General features: G+C 62.5%; 2 protein-coding genes across 3 annotated transcripts in view; both read left to right on the top strand.

Moving 5' to 3' along the window:
* The window catches only part of LOC142364442 (uncharacterized), a 33,591-nt gene extending 21,987 nt beyond the window's left edge, over window positions 1-11,604 (top strand). The window contains exons 7-8 of the mRNA XM_075443926.1: window positions 10,618-10,784; window positions 11,243-11,604. Coding sequence (XP_075300041.1) covers window positions 10,618-10,707 — 90 coding nt within the window. The 3' untranslated portion in view covers window positions 10,708-10,784; window positions 11,243-11,604. The remainder of the gene's footprint in view (window positions 1-10,617; window positions 10,785-11,242) is intronic.
* A 3,026-nt stretch (window positions 11,605-14,630) lies between these two features.
* On the top strand, window positions 14,631-20,115 carry TMEM161A (transmembrane protein 161A). 2 transcript variants are annotated; one of them, XM_075444094.1, is made up of 13 exons: window positions 14,631-14,701; window positions 15,674-15,777; window positions 15,866-15,946; window positions 16,814-16,911; window positions 17,045-17,201; window positions 17,530-17,681; window positions 17,763-17,823; window positions 17,944-18,087; window positions 18,330-18,443; window positions 18,629-18,803; window positions 18,882-18,978; window positions 19,217-19,400; window positions 19,599-20,115. In XM_075444094.1, the coding sequence occupies exons 1-13, from the start codon at window positions 14,699-14,701 to the stop codon at window positions 19,741-19,743; spliced, it is 1,515 nt and encodes a 504-aa protein (XP_075300209.1). In that variant the 5' UTR covers window positions 14,631-14,698; the 3' UTR covers window positions 19,744-20,115. The 2 variants fall into 2 exon arrangements, with proteins under 2 accessions (XP_075300209.1, XP_075300210.1); XM_075444095.1 differs by having other exon boundaries at window positions 19,217-19,692.
* The last annotated feature ends 1,331 nt before the right edge of the window (window positions 20,116-21,446 follow it).

Below are 21,446 nucleotides of genomic sequence, written 5' to 3'. Positions count from 1 at the left end.
ATTAGCCTCTTCTTCCTCAAAGCAATATCAATGATGGTCGATGAGGCTCGTTGGTGCCGGCACCCGGCACAGCCCCGCGCGCGACGAGTGCCCCGAGCAGATGCTCAGCGCCGCGGGCGAAGCCGTCCTCCTCCTCCTCCTCGCTCTAAGATGGCCGGCGGCCCCAAAATGGTGCTGAGCATGAGACGCCATCTGCAAGGCTGGTCCCACGCCCGCCGTGGCCTTTTTATGCAAAGGGGAATTAATTAGATTTGAATATGGTAATTAAGCCATCAAGCCCCGCCGGGTGCTCTGAGGTCCCTTCTTTTCTTCGGGCTTTCTTCTCACCCCTCTCCCCCACCGCCCCTTAACCCTTCCCCCTCCGCTTTTTGCACCCAAAGTACCGCTCCTGCATCTTAATTAAATGCCGCGTCTAGGCAATGCCATCGCCACCCCCTTTCCCGTGTCAAATTCTGTCTGTCCTGGGGGTGCCGTCCGTCTGTCTCGGTCAACGGCCGTGTCCGTACCCCGTCTGCACCCGTTTATCCCCCCTGCAAAAAAAAAACCCCGGGTACTGGCAGAGGGCTGAGGGTGGCTACCCAGAAGGAAAGGCGGGATTTTGGCAGGCGATGGCCACAGCGAGAGACCGGTCCAAAATGGTGAGCCTCTCCGGTCCTCACGTTCCCAATATCGTCGTTTTTTTCCGATGGCCACGGGGCGCGGTGGCCCTGGTGTCACCCAGGTGCGGCCCTTGGCTGACGCACAGCGATGGGTGAAGTTGCTTTTGGGATTTCTCCCAGGGTATTTTTTGACTGAAAGGAAAAAAATTGAGAATTGAAGGTGCTTTCAACATCTATGGCCAGAAAAGGAATATTTTTTTAACTGGGAGTTAAAGCTTTCACCATTCCCACATTTCTTAATAGCATCCGTCCAGTCACCCTGACCCTTAGCTGCTGGGTCGTTCTCCACCCGAGCTGGGTGATGCTGCAGAGACCAGAAAACTCCTGGAAAGAGGAATCTGCCCGGGGAAAAAAAAAAAATCGCTGGAATATTTTTATACATATATCTATATTTATAAGGAAAATATTTCTCTTTTTTTCCCACTTACCTCATAAAGCAAACGAAGGAAATCGGGAATACCTGCGGGAACTCGTCAGAAAAGCCCCCGGGCGCTTTCTCAGCAAGCTGCAGAGAACTCAAATCGGCTTCTTTAAAAACTGGAATATTTGCAGTAGGGTCATTTCTGGTAAAACTTTTAATTGTATCAGCAAGATGCTGCCCCCTGAAACAAGAAAAAGGCCGAGATTATACATATATATTATACATACACACATGTACGGGGGGGTGTACATGTATCTGTGGTGATGCGGTGTATGCATAGCAATGGTGCTGGTGAGAGGCTCCCAGAGCTGAACCCCAGCCGGCAGCTCGGCGGCGGGTGGGGGCGATGCCGGGACCCCCGCGCTCCCTCCCAGAGCCGGCTCTGCCCCACATAGCGGGTGCTGGATCCGGCCACCCCGCAGCCGCTGCGAACACTGCTCCCCGTTGCTGCTGTGCCTGCGGTGTGGGCACCTTCCTGTCCCCAACCTCTCCCTCATCCTGACTTTGGGTGAAATAAGGGAGAAAAGGTGTTTTCCTCCTCCGGCTCCTGTCGCGGGGCGCATGGCAGCGATGCTCCGGGTGCCTTTGGGGACCAGTCCACGGGCTCTGCCGCAGCCTGGGCCAGGCTCCAGCTCTCTCCCGAGACGCAGGAGGCACCGGGGGCATCTCCTGGGCTGTGTTTCACAGCTCTGCCTGAAACAGGACCACGCGACCCGACCGTGCCGGCAGCCCAGGGACCTGGCTTCATGAGGATGCCTGCCCCAGGGCACTTGTCCCCTCTGCCACCGTCCTGCCGACCCCTCCTGGGATGGCAGAGGGGAGACAAAATACACTGGAGAGAGGGAAAAGGAGCAGGAGAAGAGAGAAAGTGAGGAAGAGGAGGGAAATCTATAGAGCAGGGGAGGAAAGAAACCAGTGAGAGAACTATAGAAAAATAATAAACAACATGGAGGGGAAAAGGGGCAGAGTGGAAGAAAGAGCAGATAACGGCGGGGCTGATGGGCTGCGAGACAAATGAGGGAGAGGTGATAAAGTGGGAGATGGGCAGAGAAGACGGAGAGGACCCCCGGCAGCACGAGCGGGAGGCAGAGCGTGGCGGACACGGAGCTGGTACCCACGGGAGGATGCTCGAGGCTCCGGCTGGCATCAAGGCTCAGCCCCTCCGAGGCCAGGGCAGGGCGGTGGACACGGTGCCAGTGCGGTCCCTGCCACGCCAGCAAGACCCAAAGGTCTACAACCGCCTGAGCATCCCCATGTCTCATTAGCCAGGGTGCCCGGCTAACGAGCCCGGCCAGGCGGGGCAGGTGAGCAGCACCCGTGGCAGGCGGGTGGCTGCAAAGCGCAAGGCTATACATCTCCTGCGCGGTGCGGGTGCCGCCGAAAGCCTTCCAGCAGGATTCATCTCCCCTGCCCACGTTCCCCGCCTTCCCTCCGCAACCGCCACATGGATTTCCCGCGGGAAGGGAAAACAAGCCAAGATGCTTTCTTTTGTCTCCGCTGCCTGCTCGGCCACGGCTCTCGGGCTCAAATCCACCTTGGCCTCCTCCCCTCCATTCACAATTTTTTTCCCCATCCCTGTGGTGGAAGAAAAGGGACAAACTTTTTTTAATTGAAAAATAAATCAGTGTTGGGGAGGTGGCGGCAGCGCCAGGGAAGGAGGGGTGGAGATGCCCCGACAGCCGAGCCCGGCCAGAGCCCAGGGCAACCCCAGGGGTTTCACCTCCCTGAGCCCCCTGCACGATGTCCACCTCAGCTCACTGCTGCTCGTTATTCCTCGGAGCCCTTACCAACCATTTATGCTACTTCTGTGCAAAAAAATGAATATAAATATAAGTGATGGATGCGCTGGTGAGAGCTCTGTGTTGGAGGGAGAGAGGGGGGAAAAGGGGGGGGGAGGACAGGGAGAGCTTAAAAATTACAGTGGGAATTAGCAGGAGCCTGAGCTGTTGTTTGCGTTGCCCATTAGCATCTGCCTATTTATCTGTCACCAGATCCTCGTGGCATCTATCCATCCATCTGGATCCTTGTCAGTCTGTCTGCCTATCTAATTATCCATTAGCATGGCAAAGCCCCCCTGACAGCGGTCCCGGAGAGGCAGACGCGAGGCCACCTCCGCTGCCCTTCCCCATCGCGGGGACGCTTTGATGAGCCTCACCGACGCGCCAGCCCAGCCCCACTCCTGCGGTTCGCGCAACGACGCGCTGTGGTGGGCAGGGAAGGTTCCGCAAGGCTGCGGGATGCGGATGCGTCCCACGGCAGGGCGGGGAAGCCGGGCTGGAGCAGGCGAACGCTGGGCGTTGTCCGTAGGATGTTGATGGGGTGCGGGCGCGTGCGTGCGTGCCACGGTATACATACACGCGTCGGTAGACGTGCACGCCACACCACAGGCTTTCGCTGCTCTCTGATGCTCCATCTCGCCCATCGGAGAGAAATCCGGAGGCATCGCCCAGCGCAGGCACCACCGTGGCGTGGCATGCTGTGGCATGGCGTGGCATGCTGTGGCATGGCGTGGCGTGGGCAGCTCCGGTGCTGGCGGCTCTTTGTGCCCCCACCGCCGCGTGGGATTTCTTTGTTTGCTGTGCTGGGCAGGTTCCCCCTCCCCGCCTGCCCATGGGCCCCGGCCGCCGAGGAGCAAATCAGCAGCGTTTGCATATTCAGAGCAGGTGGGGGCCCATATGCCTAAGATGCACCAGACGAAATTAGCCACCATAATCATAATCAAGTGTGCCGTTGTGCTGGGGGAAGGGGGAGCCTGGCAGACAAGCCCGATAATTATGAAGCTCAGCATGTGCGCAGCGGTTTTGCAACAATTATGCCTAGCTCAGCAAGCCGGCAGCGATGCTTGTTACAGCCACCCTCCGTCGCCCACCCGCCTGCCGGTGGCTTGCTCCCGGGGGGGCTGCGCCGGCCTCGGCGCTCCTGGAGCCGCCTTCGGGGAGGGGGCACAAGGCCGTTGAGGGGCCACGGCCAGACGCCATCCCGCTGGGTCCAGCCCTTTGCAAGCTGCTTTGTGGCGTGGTGGCAGCCGTTGCTCAGGGATCCCCCCCGTGAGCTGCCCTCTGAGCCCCAACCACCTCCCTGCACCCCCTTCTTGCAGCGAAACCCCCATTTCCCACCCGGACTAAACCCACGGCGTCTCCCAAAACCATCCTCCCCCAGCCCCGTCCGCACCCGGCTGCGCTTGCCCTGCGTGAAGACTGTCACAAACCCTTTGCGTAAAGCAGCTCTGGCACTCCAGCTTCACAAAAATCCGTTTATTTTCGCCTCCCAGGACTCTTCCTTTCCTGTCCTCCTCTTCTGGCCCCGCTCTTTGCAGATGCGTGTTATCTTCCACGCGTCCGCTCCGCGGGCTGGGAGCGAGGGTGGTGGCAGGAGGTGATGCTCCGGATTCATCTCCAGCCGCCGGCGCTCGAGGGCCGGTGTCACGAAGCGTTTCCCTGACCGAGCCCCAGGGAAGGGGAATGGGAAGAGGCCGCACGCCTGCAGGGCCGGCGGGAGATGCTCTGCGGCGTGGCGAGGACCAAGCCCTTGCACCGCAGCCTCGGGAAGCAGCGGCTCCGGGCTCTGCGGACACGGCTCGGCATTGAGCGCTGGCAGATCGCTCCACGGCCCCTTCCAACCCGTATCCAACAGAGGAGGAGGAAAATAAATTGGTTTCCTCTTTTAATTAGGCTGGGAGCTGCCCCAGCGCAAGCCGGGTCAGGGGATGGTGCTGGGGGATGCTGGTGTTTCCCCGCGGTGCCCTGGTGCGATGGGGATGGGGTTCCGAGGTCGTAGCTGTTCCCCTGATGGATTTGCTGTGAAGGAGCTCAGCGTGCGTGGAAATCACAGCTCTGCTTTCCCCTGCATCCCTCTTCCTCCTCACCGTGTGGTGTTTGGGGGCCAGGACGGGCCAGCCCCTCCAGCCCCAGGGAAACCCCGCTTGAAGCGCAGCAGTACCCCCAGCTCTGGGGTCAAACAGGCCAAAAGGAGGATTTTCCAAGCAGTGAGGTTTGTGGACGTACCCGGCACCCCGGCACCTTTCTGCATGTTACCTCCCAGCTCGAGTAACAGAAAGAGCACCAAACCAGCACAGAAACACCTGCTGGCACTGGAGGATTGCTCCACTCGGCACTGGGATCAGCCAGGGGCTGGTTGCTCCGAACCGGAGGATTTATCAGAAGATGACAGCAAAGCTGGGAAAGGACCAATTTTATCCCATGGCCAGCACAAATTTACTCCTGGAACATCTCCCAAGATCCAGTGAAACGGGCTCAAAATCCATTTTCTGTGGGACAGGAAAGCATGAGCCTTTGGGGACGGTGCGTGGGAGCAACTCCACATCGCGGCGGGGATTTGGCGTTCCTGAGGATCTGGCCCGGCTGTTGGAAGAGCCATCGGTGTCGGTCCCTGGGTGTCCGGTGAGTCATCGGGGGGGGTTTCTGGATGCTTTCTGGCCTGGTTTTTCCCCCACGAAGCAGGGAAAGACGTGAGCCCTGCCAATTCCCCATCACTCAGCATTTGGTCCACGCCGAGAGGCTCTCACTCCTGTCCGTGTGGGAACAGCGGTGGCAGCATCCAACTGAAGTGACCAGAAGTGACCAGTTTCTGTGCAGCTGGAGCATCTGGGAACAAGCAAACCAGCCCGCATTGACCCGGCTTCCCACCCACAGAGATCCACGGCTTCAGCTCTGTTTTCGGTAGAGTTTGGAAGAACTCTGCAGGAACTTGGATTCACCCCCAGCCCCTTCTCACCCCGAGTCACCCATCAAGGAGAAGTTACCCTTTACCAGGATTTTCCGAATCTCAGCAAACCAAAGTCATGGCTGTGCCACGTGCCTTCACCGATCCTCCTCTTTCTTCCCCAAATGGGAAGGTTGCCCTGGTTGATCCCCTCCTGAGTAAACACCTCTGCTCAAATCATCTGCTTTTGGAGCCCGAGATGCTGAGGGAGCTTCCCGGGGACTTCGGTGGGCTCAGGGCAGACCCCGAATCCCCCCACACCCCAGGGTGCGGGGGCTGCACCCATCCGCAGCATCTCCAGCAGAAGGATCTTTAAATATTCTTTGCTAGAGCTTTGGGGAGGTGCTTTTGGTAGTTTTAATTGATTTAGGAATCGGGCAGTGAGCAGAAACACGGTAAAATAAATCAGCGGTGTGTTTTCCCCGCCGTTTCCCCGCCCCAAAGCTGATTTGGGAGCTGAGCGGCTTCACAAGGCTTGGGAAAAGCGAGAAAATTCGCCCACCTGTTTGCTTTTAAATGGGCTTTTTTGAAGGGGGGCAAAAAAAAAAAGCTTGAGGGCTGTGAACAGCACCTGAAACAAAGCCAGGATGTTTTTCACGTGCACGAGCTGTCCGAGGGGCAGGATCGGACCCTCCGCACCCCACCGGGCTACAGAGCAGCAGCTCTCCGGACTATAAATTCCCCAATTCCCGGGATCTCGCCAGCCCGGCTGTCATTGAGATGCAGGGAGCAGGGGAGAAGGTGACCACCGACTCCATAAATATTATTGGGGGCGACGGGGCTGCGTGGGGCCAGCGGGCGCAGACAAAGCGCCCATTGAGCTGTCGGTGGAGGCGCGACGGCCCAGCTGCCGCAGGGAGCCGGGACGGGGGTCAAGGTCAGAGGTGGTCCCTGCCCATATTATTCCCCCCCCTCCAAGCCCCTTTCCTCATGCCCATAAAATTAATAAAGTTAACCGGGTATCGCCGGCTGAGCGTACCCACGGAGGGTGCTGGGAGAAGCAGCAGCCACCTCGGTCATGCAGGAGGGGAAACTGAGGCACCATGTAAGGGCCTGGCATCACACCCGCTCCAAGAGGGCAGCACTGGCGTCTTTATCCCTTGGGGACCCTCTTGTGAATCTGTTTAATAACATAAATGTTTATAAGGTTGCAGACTTGGCATCCCCAGCTCTGTACTGGAGCACCCCCAGGACCGTGCCAACGCTGCTGGGGAGCCCATGCCCACCCCAAATCACCCAGCACCCCTGCCCTGTGCCCGGTTATTCCCATGCCAGGGGTGTTTCCATACGGATGGAGAGCTGGAGCTTTTGGCTGTGCATTGGTGCTGCTGCGAGGGCAGCCCCCGCCGGCCCCATCCACCTCCCAGGACTGGGGGTTCAATCCTGCTACCACATAAACTTAGATTTTTAGAATATTTTACTCCCTATTAAGCAAGCCCTTAGCAACGCTTGTTTCCATGGCAAAGAGCAGAGAACCTCCACGCTGATGCCGAGCTTTGCTTTACACTATAATTCAGCTCATTTTATTTGGGCACTGCCCCATGGGCCAGGTCCCCAGCACCCATGGGAGCTCCCCACCCGGGGATGGATCATGGGTGCCTGTTCTGGGCTCCAGGCCAGGCTGGGGACACTAAGCAAGGGTGCTTTACCTGGGAAGAGGAGATGTGCAGCATGCAGAGCCTCTTCTTGCAAATAACAGGGGCTTGGGGCACGCTGTGCACCCCAAAAAGCCAGTCTCCATCCCCTGCAAGCCCAGCTCTGGAGCTCGAGGGGTTTCCAGGCAGAGCCGTGCCCGGCTGCGGGGCACCCCAGGCTCCCCAGTCTGCTCTAAGGAGCCCAGCAGCTGTGGGGCTGCGGGTTTCCCCCTTCCCTGCTTTCCCAGGTCTCCAAGCCTTGAGGAACTCGAGTGATTGAGGCGCAGGGCACTGGGGCAGTGCTGGGTGCCGGCGGGCGCTGCGGCACCAACCTGAATGTGGGGTAGGTGCTTCAGAGCCCGAGCTGGGGTGGGGGCTGGCACCGCACGGTGAGAGCTGCCCTGCCCGCAGCCTCGCTTGCCCAAAGGGGCACGGGAGTCTCTTAAAAATCGGGATTCCTTAGAAAAAATCCGAATGTAAAGGGTGTTTTTCAGTTTCCAAAAAATCCCAGAGAAGTTATGTGCTCCGCTTGGTATATTCAAAGAAAATAATTCTTTTATTTTTAAAGGATTCTGCTATCTCCAGCCTCAGTGGAAATAACTCCCCTTGGGAGCAATGGCAGGTTCCCGGGATGGACCCTCTGTGGGGACACTCCCTCCAGGAATCACCCAAGGTCCCCATTTTCCACCCCAGAGCCCCAAACCAGCATTTCTGTGGGTGCGAGACCCCTGGCAGACCTGGCCTTGCTGGGTTTGCCCATCTCCATCTCCCCAGAAGGAGGAAGGAAACCCCTCCTTCCTCACCGCGCTTTTCTTTTGCTACAGCAGAAACAAATTCCTGCAGCAGTTTGTGCCCTGAAGGAGCCTTGAAAACTCCCAAATTTGACAGCCAAAAATAGCTGTCACCCTGCTTGTTTCCAAGTGTTCACCAGCCCTGATTTATTTACCCCGGTTATTTGAATCATTCGTGCGCTTTGAATCCCAAATCCTAAGCAGAATGGAAAAAACCCCGCGTCTGTCATTTCGATGCTCCTGCGGTTCTTCAATTGGGGTGAAGGCTCCAACTCCTCCTCTCCAAGAGTGTCTCCCCACATGGTGCTGTGCCTGGGGTCCTGGCGTGCTGCTTGGCGAGCGCCGAAAAGCAAAACGCAGGTTTTTGGCGTGGAAGGACCCGGGTCAGGCAGCCGGAGGGCGAACCCCACGCTGGGACGCGGCCAGGACCGGGCTCCCAGTGCACGGGGAGCATCTGAGGGCTTTCGGTCACGGCAGATCCCATGGATTTTCTTCCCCACCGGCTTGCGCAGCTCAAATTTCTCTCCCTGATGGTATTTTGGGCCACCCGACGCCGGCTCTCGGCTCGCTGCAGCTCTGTTTGGAAAATTTTGATATTTTGGGGTGCTGGAGGGTTTGCCCTGGATGCTCCCTGCTGCTTGGGACCAGCACCTCTGGCACCGACCACCCGCCGGGCCAGGCGCGTGGGTGGGTGAGGATGGGGTCGAAACCTTCCCGGAGACGAAGGGATGAAGGGCGGCGAGGGTGGAAGGGGCTGCGGGGAGAGGAAGGTGCCCCCCATCCTCCTCCTCCCTCCAGCTCCCCCAAAGCAGGCTCAGCTTTTCTCGTGAACACACGCACTCGCCTCCACCACGCTGCTGGGGAAGGGGTGAAATTAATCCCTATGGAAATTTATTTAAATGAATTCCCTGCCTGGACACTCAAGCTGTTCCCAGCCTGGTGAGGGCAGGGCAGCCAGGGGAGGAGGGAGCGCGGACCCCCGCAGCACCCCAATTCCCCCATCACAGCCACATCTCCTGGGGTTCATTCCCCCCCCCGGGCAGTTGGCCCAGCGGTGCTGAGCCGTGCCACAGCCCCAGGTCTGGGCACGCAGATTGCCCCGGGGCTCCGCGGGGGTCACTGGTGTCTTGCCCCCGGGTCGGAGCAGGGAGAAGACGCTGGTGGCTCTCGCTGTGCCTCGGCGGAGGTCTGGGGGAACATCCCAACAGGTTGCTTTGTGCCCCGTAAGCAGCTGGGCTTGGTCAGTTCATCAGGGAAAAGAGAAATTAGCTGAGCTTTTCTATAAATAAGAAGTAGTGGGTTTCCTGCCCAAAGCACACCTTGGTTTATTAGTTAATTCCCTGCTGCGTGCGGCAGCGGGATCAAGCGCTCCTCGTTCCCGTTGCATTTAACAAGGACACCAGCCCGGCCCCGGCCGTCCCTGCCATGAGAGAGGGGAGGTGGGGGGCACACGGGGACCCCCTCGGCTACGGGGAGGCAGAGCTGCGAACCCCGAGCTCCCGGCAAGCGTGGGCAGCCCCCATACGTGGGGATCCTGCGAGGCATCAATGTAGCCGACCCCGGAGAGGGGGTTCGGGGGGTCTGCGTCCCCCGGGCACGGCTCCTCTGGGCTGGGGCGCAGACGCGGCATCGTCAGCGTGGGCGAGGGAGATCCGGGAAGGGGGTTTGACGTGGGATTGTGGTGGGAAAGGTTGGGTTCGCAGGGAGCCTGGCCTTCGAGGGGACCCCCGGCAGCGAGCACCCTCCCTGCACCCCGTTGCAGCACCCCACCGGGAGAGCCCAGCCGGGCTCTACCAAAACCTGAGCACCAAAGCATCGAGGAGGGGCTTTTTCCACGTGCCATATTCCTGCTGGAGCATCAGGCGATCCCACCACGCTCTCATGCCTTCCCCAGCCCCGCGTGGGCACCCATGGGTGGGCGATGCATGGCCCCGTGTGCACCCCTGCGGGCGCTGGCGTAGTCGGGAGCCGAGGGGCTGGGGGCAGGAGGGTCCCTACCCTGACCCACCACCCCACCAGGACCACGGAGGGGGATGGACCCGCACCCTGCAGAGCCCTGGCGGGGGGTCGGGGCTGGGGGAGGCAGCGGAGCGGGCGCTTCTCGGGGACTGAGGCCGTGCAGCGTGTGGCAGTGCAGCTTGGGCACCCCTAAAGCAACGCCGAGGGCTGAAGGGGAAGGGGGAACACAAGGATGCCCCGACCGGCCAATTAACGAGGGAATTAGGGCTCAGGCCCTGCAAAGCTGAGTAAGGGGAAGGCTGGGGGGGGGGGATGCAGCCGTGGGGGAAACGCAGGAGGAGCCTGGAATTGGGAGCGGGGTGCATGCGCTGCGACGTGGCATGGCAGCCCCGGCGCAGGCAGCAGCTAACGCCACGTGTGTTCATCCGCAGGCAGCTGCCCGGCAGCTCTCCGGGGGCTTCGCTGACCATACCCCACAGCGGGGGAATCAGGACCCCCCACAGGCAGCAGTGAGGATGTGAGTGACGAGGTGCCAGCGCGCGCCCCGGGGACGGCGTCCGCCTCTTCGCAAAAGACCTGGTGCAACGCACGGCACGCGGTGAGGATCTTTTGGAGCATCCAGCGGGAATGGGGTGGGGGGTGCGGACCCCGTGAACCCCACAGCAGCTCCCAGGCCCCCCCCAGAGCTCTCACTGCTTTGGGAGCGTCGTCTGGAAGGACTCACACGGGTTTTGCAGGATGCGACCCCCTCTCCAGCCCGGGTGGGAGCTCTTCTCCCCATCAGACACTGGCGGGGATGTGGTTTTTCCCGCTCCTGCTGTCACCTGCCCTCTTTCAAGATGTCCCAGGGGGTCACCAGCCAATTCCATACATGCTGACCCCAAACCCCTGCCTGTCCCCGCTGCCAGACCCCAGCAGAAACGTCCCCAAGCCACTGCGGTTGTAGGGACGGAAGAAATTATTCAGACACCATCAGCTCCTGGCCATCCCGCGGGGATGTGGCCCTGGTTCTCAGCAGGCTGCGACTGGGCTCACACCAGTTTCTCCCATTAACAGGTGACATGAGCGGACGCTGTGGGATCCAGGTGACCAAGAGAGGCTGGAGAGAAGCCAAGGCTCAGTTTGCAGCATGGGCAGGAGCCGTGCGGACGCGCATCCCCAGGGTAAGGGCTTGCTTCCTCCTTCCCAGTACAAGCTGCCCCACAGCTGAAGCCAGACATGCCCGGGGGGGGTCCCACCCGGGGGTCCCCCCCACACCTCGGTGCCAGACGGGGTGCACGGACCGTGAGATGACACCCCGGGAAGCCGGAGGGACACAGAGCCACCGCCACCAAGCCCGAGGTGTCGGGAGGACGAGGTCTGCAGCTCACCGAGGTGAAACGGAAACAACCCGGGTGCATTAAAGGTGTTCAAAGCCCCCCTGCCGTGTCGCAGCCTGATGTCCCTCGTGCCGCTGGGGTCTGAGCAGGATTTTGCCCCTTTTTATGGCAAGACGCCCCAAATCCCCTTGAGACCCGGTGCCCAGGGGGGGTTCCCCTCCCAGCGGGTCGAGCTTTTATCTTGCCAGCCCTCTCCTTCCCCACGGTAGGAGGTGAGGGGTGCCCCGAGGGGGTCCCAGACGCGGAGGGGATGATGTCCCATCCCATTTGAGCTGGGGAGGGGGCAGGAGCAGCCCAGCTGTGGGCTTGGCTGGCATGGGGACGGGCACATCTCACCTCCCCCTCACTCCCTCTTCCTCTCCTCATTTCCACCCCAGACCTGGGGGGGGTCTGGCCCCACTTTGCTGGTCCATGGGGTTCCCTGGGGGGGGGCCCTGAGGGGGGACGGGTGGGACAGGTTGTGCAAACGGGGACCCAGAAGGGACAAACACCCAACCAACACCGCCAGCTCCCAGCGCACTGACTGGTTGCCACTGGTCCTGAGACTCACTCCAGCCCTGCAGCCCCCATTTTTCTGTCTTTAAGTCCAATATCAAGGCTAAAACAGAGCCTGGGGACCTTCAGCTCCAGGAGCAGGCAGGGGACGACGCACAGCATCACCGCAGAGGCTGGGGACTCCGGTTGCTCTCTCGGCATCAGGGTGCCGGAGCCGTGGAGCCAGTGCCGGCTCAACCCGGGGCTGCTGCGGCTCAGTCCCCTCCCCAGGGACGGCTGTGGGGTCTCACCAGTGTGACCAGTTAAACACAGTGTGGGTGATGTGTGGCTGGGCCGGCTTCCCTGTGGATGCGTCGGAAGGACGTCCTCACCAAACCCCCTGCCTCGCAACCCCCCGAGCACGCGCTCGCCCGCCCGCCCGCCGCCGCCAGCCACGCAGATGCCCAAATATTGAGCTATACATTAAATTACGGCGGGGAAAGGGCCGGGAGGGAGCCGGAGCACGTCGGAGGGAGCGTGGCAACTTGTTATGCTAACCGAGGGGGGCTCCGCTCAGGGGACGTGTCGGAGAGGTCTGAAGAGCAAGGAGTTCACAGGCCCTCTCCTTTTGTCATGCTAAAAGTGCAACACAGAAAATATATACAGGCAGCTGCTCAATGGAGCATGAAATACAAGTGATTTCTCCGGGAGCCCTGGGTAATGCGATGCAGCCCGGACAATGCCAGCCGCCGCCGGCTTTGTGCAAAATGGGAAACTTCTGCGGGGGGAATGGTCGCAGAGCGGCTCCCAGCCCGCCAGTTGCCCCCAGCATCGTCCAGGGGTGGAAAGTCCCCGAGCCGGTCCACGACCACGATGCCCGTGGGGTTCCTCAGCTGCAGGAGCAGCGGGAGCTCGGTTGTCCGGGGCTTGGCTCCGGCTCGGTGGGTGCCACATGGCTGCCAAGCCCCAGCCCCTCGAGGAAAACTCCCCCCCCAGTGCATATGGGGATGGTGTGGATCTGGCACCCCCTCACCAGGCGTGGGACCGGGGAGCCCCATTAATTCGATGACTTTACAGCAGCACCAACAACGCCCCGGCTCGCTTTGCTGATGCTAATTCGGGCAGGACCACTGTAAAATCTGTCCTCAAAGGGGCTTTTGTGTCCCGGGGGAGGGCGGCCGGGCTGGGGGTGCTCCGAGCATCCATCTTCCACTTTTCCCTCCTTTTTTTGTGTCTCGGCGGAGCTGAAAGCCGACGCCATGGGGGCTGCGAGGATCCTGGGGCCCTGCATTTGTTCCAGAGAGGGACAGTCACCGGTTTGCGCAGACCCCGCGGCCAGCTCTGCACCCCGCTGCAGGGGCTGGGGGGTCTGGGGGGTCAGGACACGGGCTGTGCCCAGGCAGCAAAGGCGACGGAGCAGGCTGCACCCCCAGCCCCGGGCTCGGCTCGCAGCCGGGGGCACCTGGCAGCCAGGACCGGGCTGCTTTGGGGGGATTTTGGGGGATTGCAGCCCCTGAGTTCTCCCCGGTGTCGGCGGAGAGGCTGCTCGGCTCCCGGCCAAGGCCGGCATGGGGGGCACACCGGGGGCCGCGCGGCCTGGCCACCCATGGGTGCACAGGTGGGGGGGGGTCCCCCCCCAAGCCTGGGTACCCCAACCGGCGGGGGATGCTTGGGGCGCGGGCAGAAGCGACATCTAGCGGGAAGCGCATCCCGTCGCCCGGGAGATCGATATCCATGGTAACCCCTCGGGGCCACCCTGCCTGGACCAGGGGCACCCACCAGCACCCTCAGAGCCCCTAGTCAGTGCGAGCGGAGGCTCCTTGCAGGGCAGGGTTGTCACAGCCCTCAATGACCCCCAGCACAGCTGAAATGCCTCCAGACCCCGGCCGTGATGCGGGTGCTGGCACCATGGTGGGCTCTGAAGCCCCTTCCCCACTGTCAGCTGGGCCAAGCTGCACCCAGCGGGGCTTTGTCCTGGCCTCCTCCACCTCCAGCTCCTCCAGTGCTCCCAGGAGGATGCAGCTGGGAAGCAATGGGGAGATAAATGACGGAAAGGAGCCCGTTTATCTTGCAAGGAAGACGTGGCCAAAAGGACACGGCAGGCGGGATGGTTACAGCCTGCCCTGTGGAATCGTTGCTCTGGAGGACGAGGTCCTAGCTCAGCCAGCCCTGGGTCCAGGGTGGAGGAGGATGGAGAGGTCACCGGGGATCGAGCTGCTGCCTCCCAAACCCCTGTGCTCTCCTTTGCCACTGAAATACAGCGCCCAGGGACTGTGTGCGGGGAGGGGTATCGCAGAGCCTCAGCCCAAAGGGGCACTTCAGGTGCAAATACACACCCAGACATGCGTACATATGCATATAAGGGGTGTAGGCACACACGTGTATATGATTTAATTTACATACGTCCCCGCGGCCGCTGCTGGGGCTGTGCCCCTGTCCCGCACAGCGCAGCCGGGGCTCGAACCCGGAACCTGGGGCCGCGCCGGGACCACAGCTCCCAGGAGGCAGCGCCGGCGGAACCGGGCGCCGCGGGGGTGTGCGCGCCGCCTTCTCATTGGTCGATCAGCTGCCAATCAGAGGGAGAACGGCGGCGGATTGGCCAGAGCGGGGAGGCAGCGGCGGGCAGGCTTCCTGCAGCCGCTTTTGCGCTGACCCCAGCATGGTGAGCGGGGGACGGGGGCGATGGCGGGGGTCTGCCCGGGGGGTGCACAGCCAGGCTGTCTGGGAGGGTGCGTGCACGGGCTGTCCCGGGGGGGTGCAGGCTCGGGGTGCGTGCCCGGGGGGTAGATGCAGGGGAGAGGGGGGGCTGGGGGTGTGCATGCCGGGGGGGGGGGGGGGGGGGGTGTGCAGACCCGGGGGGTGCACCCCCAGGCTGTGCTGGGGGGTGCCTGTTCGGGGGGCTGCATGGCCGGGGGGGTGCATGCTCGGAGGTGCCTGCCTGGGGTTGCATGTCTGGGGAAGCAGGGGGGGCGCAGACCTGGGGGGTGCAAGCCCAGGCTGTGCTGGGGGGTTGCACATCCGGAGGGTGCCTGTTTGGGGGGCTGCACACCCCAGGGGTGCATTCTTGGGGTGCATGCCTTGGCTGGGGGGGCGCAGACCTGGGGGGTGCATCCCCAGGCTGTGCTGGGGGGTTGCACGTCCAGAGAGAGCCTGTTCGGGGGGCTGCATGACCGGGGGGTGCACGCTCGGGGGTGCCTGCCCAGGGGGTGCGCTCCCAGGCTGTGCTGGGGGGTGCCTGTTCGGGGAGGTGCATGTCTGGGGAAGCAGGGGGGGTGCAGACCTGGGGGGTGCAAGCCCAGGCTGTGCTGGAGGGTGCCTGTTCGGGGGACTGCATGGCCGGGGGTTGCATGCTCGGGGCTGCCTGCCCGGGGGGTGCAAACCCAGGCTGTGCTGGGGGGTTGCACGTCTGGAGGGTGCCTGTCTGGGGGGCTGCACACCCCAGGGGTGCACGCTCAGGGGTGCCTGCCTGGGGGGGGTGCATGCCCGGGGTGTCCCACAGCAGGGTGAGGGGCTGGGGGAGGCAGACAGCCCTGGCGCTGCAGGCTGGGGTGGGGGGTGGGGGGGATCCCCGCTTTGTCCCCGGCTCTGGGAGGTCAGGTGCCGGGGTCCAGCGCTGCGGGTGTCCCCGGCGCAGGCGGTGATGGGGGTGCAGGTGCTGGTCAGCCTGCTGGCAGCCAGCGTCATGCAGAAGCTGGCCCCGCACTGCTCCTTCGCTCGCTGGCTGCTCTGCAACGGCAGGTACGTGGCCCGTCACTCCCCGCTCGTCCCGTGGGACCTGGGGGACACCCGGCACTGCTGACCCCCCCCCCCTGCTGCTCCCTTCCAGCCTGCACCGCTACAAGCACCCCTCGGACGAGGAGCTCTGCGCCCTGGCAGGGAAGCAGCGTCCCAAGGCCAAGCGGGACAGGTCAGCTCAGCGCCCACAGCTCTGGCGGGCAGGAGGGACTTCAAACGCTGAATATTGTGTTTTGGTGCCGATGGGAGTCACAGAATCACAGAATCACAGCATGGTCGGGGTTGGCAGGGACCTCTGTGGGTCACCCAGCCCAGTCCCCTGCCCAAGCAGGGTCACCCAGAGCAGGCTGCACAGCACCGCGGCCAGCCAGGGCTTGAATATCTCCAGAGAAGGAGGCTCCACAGCCTCTCTGGGCAGCCTGGGCCAGGGCTCCGTCACCCTCAGAGGGAAGAAGTTCTTCCTTGGGTTCAGCTAGAGCTTCCTTTGCTTCAGTTTGTGCCCGTTGCCCCTTGTCCTGTTGCTGGGCACCACTGAACAGAGTCTGGCCCCATCCTCCTGACCCCCACCCTGCAGATATTTAGAGGCATTTCTAAGGTCCCCTCGCAGCCTTCTCTTCTCCAGGCTGAACAAGCCCAGCTCCCTCAGCCTCTCCTTGTAGGAGAGATGTTCCAGTCCCCTCCTCATCCTCGTAGCCCTGCGCTGGACTCTCTCCAGTAGCTCCTCACCTTTCTTGAACTGGGGAGCCCAGCACTGGACACAGCGCTGCAGATGGGGCCTCCCCAGGGCAGAGCAGAGGGGAAGGAGAACCTCCCTCGCCCTGCTGCCCACACTCCTCCTCATGCACCCCAGGATCCCGTTGGCCTTCTGGGCAGCCAGAGTCGTGCCGGCGTGCTGTGAGGTGCGGCAGTGACGGGCTCGGCGCCGGTGCTGGTGACGAGGAGCCCCACGCTGGGGACGTGACACCACGCAAAGGGCTCTCAGCGCCGGGGGACACCAGGGACGAGCCAGCTCCGTCTCGAGCCCAGGTTTCCCTTGCAGGAGGGTGAACGGTGTGACGGATGAGAAGCCCCTCTCTGTGCCCCGGGACATCGACCTCCGCCTGGACACCAGCCCCATCACCGCTGTGGATGCTCTTGGTAACCCCCCGTGTGCCCACTGCTCCCTCCGCACGCGGGACCCAGCATTGCCCTGCACCTGGGACCCTCGGCCGTGCCCGGGACCCCCCCACCGGTCCCCACAGCGCAGTGACGTGTCCCTCCATCACGCCAGTGCTGCGTTATTTCCTGGAGTACCAGTGGTTCGTGGATTTTGCCGTCTACTCCACTGCCGTGTACATCTTCACCGAGGGCTACTACTGCCTGGCGGACCCCCAGAAGGAGACCAACATCGGGGTGCTCTGGTGCCTGCTGACAGTCGTCTCCTCCGTGTATCCTTCCGCCAGCTTTCGGGGTGCGATTGCCACCACCCGCCGGGTCCGGGCTGCGATGGGTGGGAGAGGGAACCCCCCCCTCCTTGGTTTTTCCCCGTTAAAAGCCAGTAGAGGTGGAAAATTTAAATTTATGGGTTTATGAACCGCTCACTAATGAGCTGTAAAGGTGCCTAATGAGAGCCTTCCCTGCAGAGAAGGTGGTGGTGGCCTAACGATGCGGGTGCTTTACGACATGCTAATGAGCAGGGGGGTCCTACTGGTGCTGGGGGGGCGGGCGGTGTCCCCTAAACCCCTGGTTTCCTTGACGGCCACCCCTCGCCCGCAGCAAGGTCTTCTTCATGGTGATGCGCCATTACTTCCGCTCGGAGGAGGGCGGCGAGCGCTCCGTCTGCCTCACCTTCGCCTTCTTCTTCCTCCTCCTCGCCATGGTGGCCCTGGTCATCTGTGAGGACTACCTGGAGTTCGGCCTGGAGCCCGGTGGGTGAGGGGGGGACGGGGAGGGGCGGGTGGTCCCTGGGGGCTGCGGGGCACCCCGCTGATGGGGGTCGCTCCCTGCAGGGCTGGCCAGTGTCAGCAGCAACCTGGAGAGCATCCTGAAGCGGCGGGGCTGGGAGTGGACGTGAGTTGGAGGCTGGGCGGGGAGGGAAACGGGATTTGGGGGAGGTTTTTTGGAGGTCTGGGGTGCGGATGGGGCTGACCCATGTCCCCTTGCCCCCCGTGCTGCCTTCTCTCTCCGCAGGCTGCCCCTTGCCAAGCTGGCCTTCAAGCTGGGGCTGGTGGCCCTGTGTTCCTTCCTGGGCGCCTGCCTGACCTTCCCGGGGCTGCGCCTGGCCCAGACGCATCTCGACGCTCTCCGGCTGTCGGCCGACAAGCCCCTGACCCAGTTGGGTGAAATCTGCGGGTGGGGAAGGGGGCGAGGGGGTCGGTGCTGGCATCTCAGGGGGTAGGACGCCCCCCCCGGGCTCTGTGGCTGCAGGGCGGCGAGGAGGTTTGGTGGTGGGAGAGGGTGGAGGGGCGGTGGGTGAGGATGGGTCCCTGCCTGCGGAGAGGTGGAGGGAGGGATGGAAGGAGGGAGGGAGCGGGGGGCACCTGGCAGCACGGGGGTCTCTGACGGCTCCGCTGCAGGGTCCTGCTCCACGTGAGTTTCCTGGCGCCCGTCCTCATGGTGGTGATGTGGATCAAGCCCATCTCACGGGATTTCCTGCTCCACGCGCCCATGGGCAAGCAGACCGTGCAGATGTAAGTGGGGCAGCGGGTCTGACTGTGCCCCGGTGCCTACAGGGGCACCAGTCCACCTCCTCCAACACCAGTAGCCCCCCGATCCTCGCCACCACCACCACCTCTCCCATCAGACACCCTCTGAGGCACAGGGAGGGGGTTCTGGACCCCGAGGTCTCCCTGACAGCCCCCTCTTCGTGCCCCAGCATGTCAGACTCTGCCTACAACACCGCGCGCCTCTGGAGCATCGTCGGCCTCAGCCTGTTGCGCCTGGCCGTCACCCGGCACCACCTCCAAGCGTACCTGGGCCTGGCCGAGCGCTGGGTGCAGCAGATGAGGAAGGAGGCCGGGCGGATCGCCGTCCTGGAGATCCAGCGCAAGGTCCGGATACGGGTGGTGGGGTGGGAGCGGGGGTCCAGGCACGGCCGCCGCGCTCCTGCTGATCCCCACTGCCCACAGATCACGAGGATTTACTGCTACGTCTCCGTGGTCAGCCTGCAGTACCTGGGACCTGTCATCCTCACCCTCCACTGCACGCTGCTCCTCAAGACGCTGGGTAAGGAGGCGGCGGGGGGAGTGCGGGGGCTCGGGACGGGCAGGATGAGACCTGCAAGTCATCGCCAAGCCGTCAGCTTCTAAAGCATCCCCAGGCTCTCACGACGTGGTTTGTAGTTGGCATGAACCTCATGCACGCAGCGAGCGTGCTGGGACTCGGCCACCAGCACGTCTGTGGCACGGGGATGGGGCTGCAGCGCGGGGACCGACCCCGCGGACCCGTCCCCTCTGTCACGCAGGGCACCACTCGTGGGGGCTGTACCCGGAGCCCCCTCCCCTCGCTCCGGCAGCGACCGCAGAACCGCCACGTCCTGCCGGCGGGGACGGGGAGGACGTGCGTGCCGTGGTGGAGCAGATCACTGGCGTCTTGGGCGGCATCTTCACCCCCCTCTTCTTCCGCGGACTCTTCGCCTTCCTCACCTGGTGGGTGGCCGCCTGCCAGGTCGTCACCAGCCTCTTCGGCCTCTACTTCCACCAGTACCTGGCAGCCTGCTGACTGGGGGGAGCTGGGACCTGCCTCGGGGCACAGTCGGTGCCCTTGCTCCTGCCTTGGGTGGTTTCCCCCTTTGCACGTGCCCGTGACACACGTGGACATGCAGGCGGGGACGTTTCTGCCACCAGCTCTCGGCGTGATGGGTTTTACGCACCCGTGCCAGCGTGGACATCGCCTACTCCTGCCGCCGGTCACCACCGTGCCTGCTCTCGCCCCGCTGCCGCTCCGGGCTGCGTCCCTCCGGCCCCTCTTCCCCTCCCCAGCCCCACGTAGGGATGGAGGAGCCGAAGCCCCGCAGGCGGGTTTGCTGCTGCCCGCTCTGACCCGACACGGGGATGCTGCGGTTTCCTCGAGGGCAGCGGCTCCTGCCAGCCCCGGGCAGGGCACTCATCGGGGATCGCCCGTGCATGGTGGGGACTGCGCAGCTGGGCTGGAGCGACAGCTTGGCTTGCCAGCACAGGCTGGGGTTTGCTCTGCCTAGAATTTACTGGCTGAGTGTGTTTTTGTAGGGTCGCTGCTCTGGCCAGCTGGGTCGGAGCTCCTCGAGGTCATCCCTCTGCTTCGTGGGAGACCCACAGGCCCAGCAGCCTTGGCTGTTGGCTGTTTTAGAAATAAATAAGTAACCTGGAGTCTGCCATGCCGAAAGCTGCTGCTTTGTTTGCGCTTTGCGGCCCCGAAGCCCCTCGGGCAGGGCAGGAGTCCCATGGCACGAGGACAGCTGCCTTTGGCAAAGCCCCGGATGCGTTACGGCAGCAAGGGGAAGAGGCTGAGCGCTGGAACAAACCCCGCAGCCCGGCCCCATCATGCTCGAGGAGACCTCACATCCACCCCATCGCAGCCCGACAGAATCACAGAATGGTGGGGGTTGGAAGGGACCTCTGTGGGTCACCCAGTCCAACCCTCCTGCCGAAGCAGGGTCACCTACAGCAGGCTGTAGAGGACCTTGTCCAGGCGGGTCTTGAAACCCGTTCCTGGCCTGTCCTCCCCTCGGCCCGGGGAGCGCATCCGGGCTGAGCAAGCATCGCTCAGGCCAGCGGCGGCTGCAGAGGGGGGGACGGGGTCTGCAGCCCCTTGTCCGTCTCAGCCGAGCTCTTCCCCACCGCACGGTGGGTGCTGGTCCAGCTGCATGAAAAAGGATTAGCAGGTCTGGGCTGCTCAGAGAAAGGGAGAGGGGCTCTGATCCTATTTGATAGCCTTGTAATGGTCTTAATTCCCTCTTGCTAAGGGCCGAGATGAGAAGGCAGCCCTTTGCCCGGCATTAACAGGGCTAATCCGGCCAGCCCTCCCCTGCCTGGCTCCCGCACACCCAACCTGCGGGGACAGTGAAAGCCCTTTTGCAAAAAATGATGGGGCAGTTCCCCTTGAGCAAACAGCTGGGGGGACCAGAGCCCGGAGCAGCACCATTAACCAGCACAGGGCCTGGAGTTTGGCTCCAGCAGCACCGTCACCAAGGCGCGGGTGGAAAGGCGCAAGGAAGACGTGATTCCCCCCGGGCCGGGATGCAGAAGGGACTTGTTCCAGGCTGCGCCATCCCATTAAAAGCTAGTCCGACTGCCTTGATGGCTCATTTATCTAATTTTCCTTAAGCATGTGGAGGAAGCAGCCGGGGGCTGAGCTGGCAGGGAGGCCTTCGCGGCGGGAGGACGGTTGCTAGGGCCTGGGGTTGCACCGCATTCAGACATGCAGACAGTTCCTCCCCTGAGATCTGCCCAGACGTGACCCTCTCAGGCGGGGACAATGACTGATAGACTAGCCAAGAGCAGCAGACAGATCTGCAGGCACCGAAATTGGGCCACATCAAATAAAATGAAAGAGCCCCCCCATCTTCCTCTCCCCACCATTTTTCCTCTTTGTATCTTGGCTTTACTTAGAACAGGGTACGGGCTCTGTGAAGGGCCATGCGTGGGTGCTCAGCAGAGAGGGGAGCAGCCGAGACCAAGGGGGTCTGTGGGCACCAGGAGCCCCTTGCTGCGACC

This window comes from Opisthocomus hoazin, chromosome 27, assembly GCF_030867145.1.
Source record: "Opisthocomus hoazin isolate bOpiHoa1 chromosome 27, bOpiHoa1.hap1, whole genome shotgun sequence".
NCBI lineage: Eukaryota > Metazoa > Chordata > Aves > Opisthocomiformes > Opisthocomidae > Opisthocomus > Opisthocomus hoazin.
The sequence above is the reverse complement of the archived record's forward strand: the minus strand, read 5'-3'. Positions and strand labels throughout refer to the sequence as shown.

Coding starts and splice junctions, on each gene's coding strand:
- TMEM161A (XM_075444094.1), top strand. Junction 15,778..15,865: donor TGGCTGCTCTGCAACGGCAG/GTACGTGGCCCG, acceptor GCTCCCTTCCAG/CCTGCACCGCTACAAGCACC. Junction 17,824..17,943: donor CGGCGGGGCTGGGAGTGGAC/GTGAGTTGGAGG, acceptor CTCTCTCCGCAG/GCTGCCCCTTGCCAAGCTGG.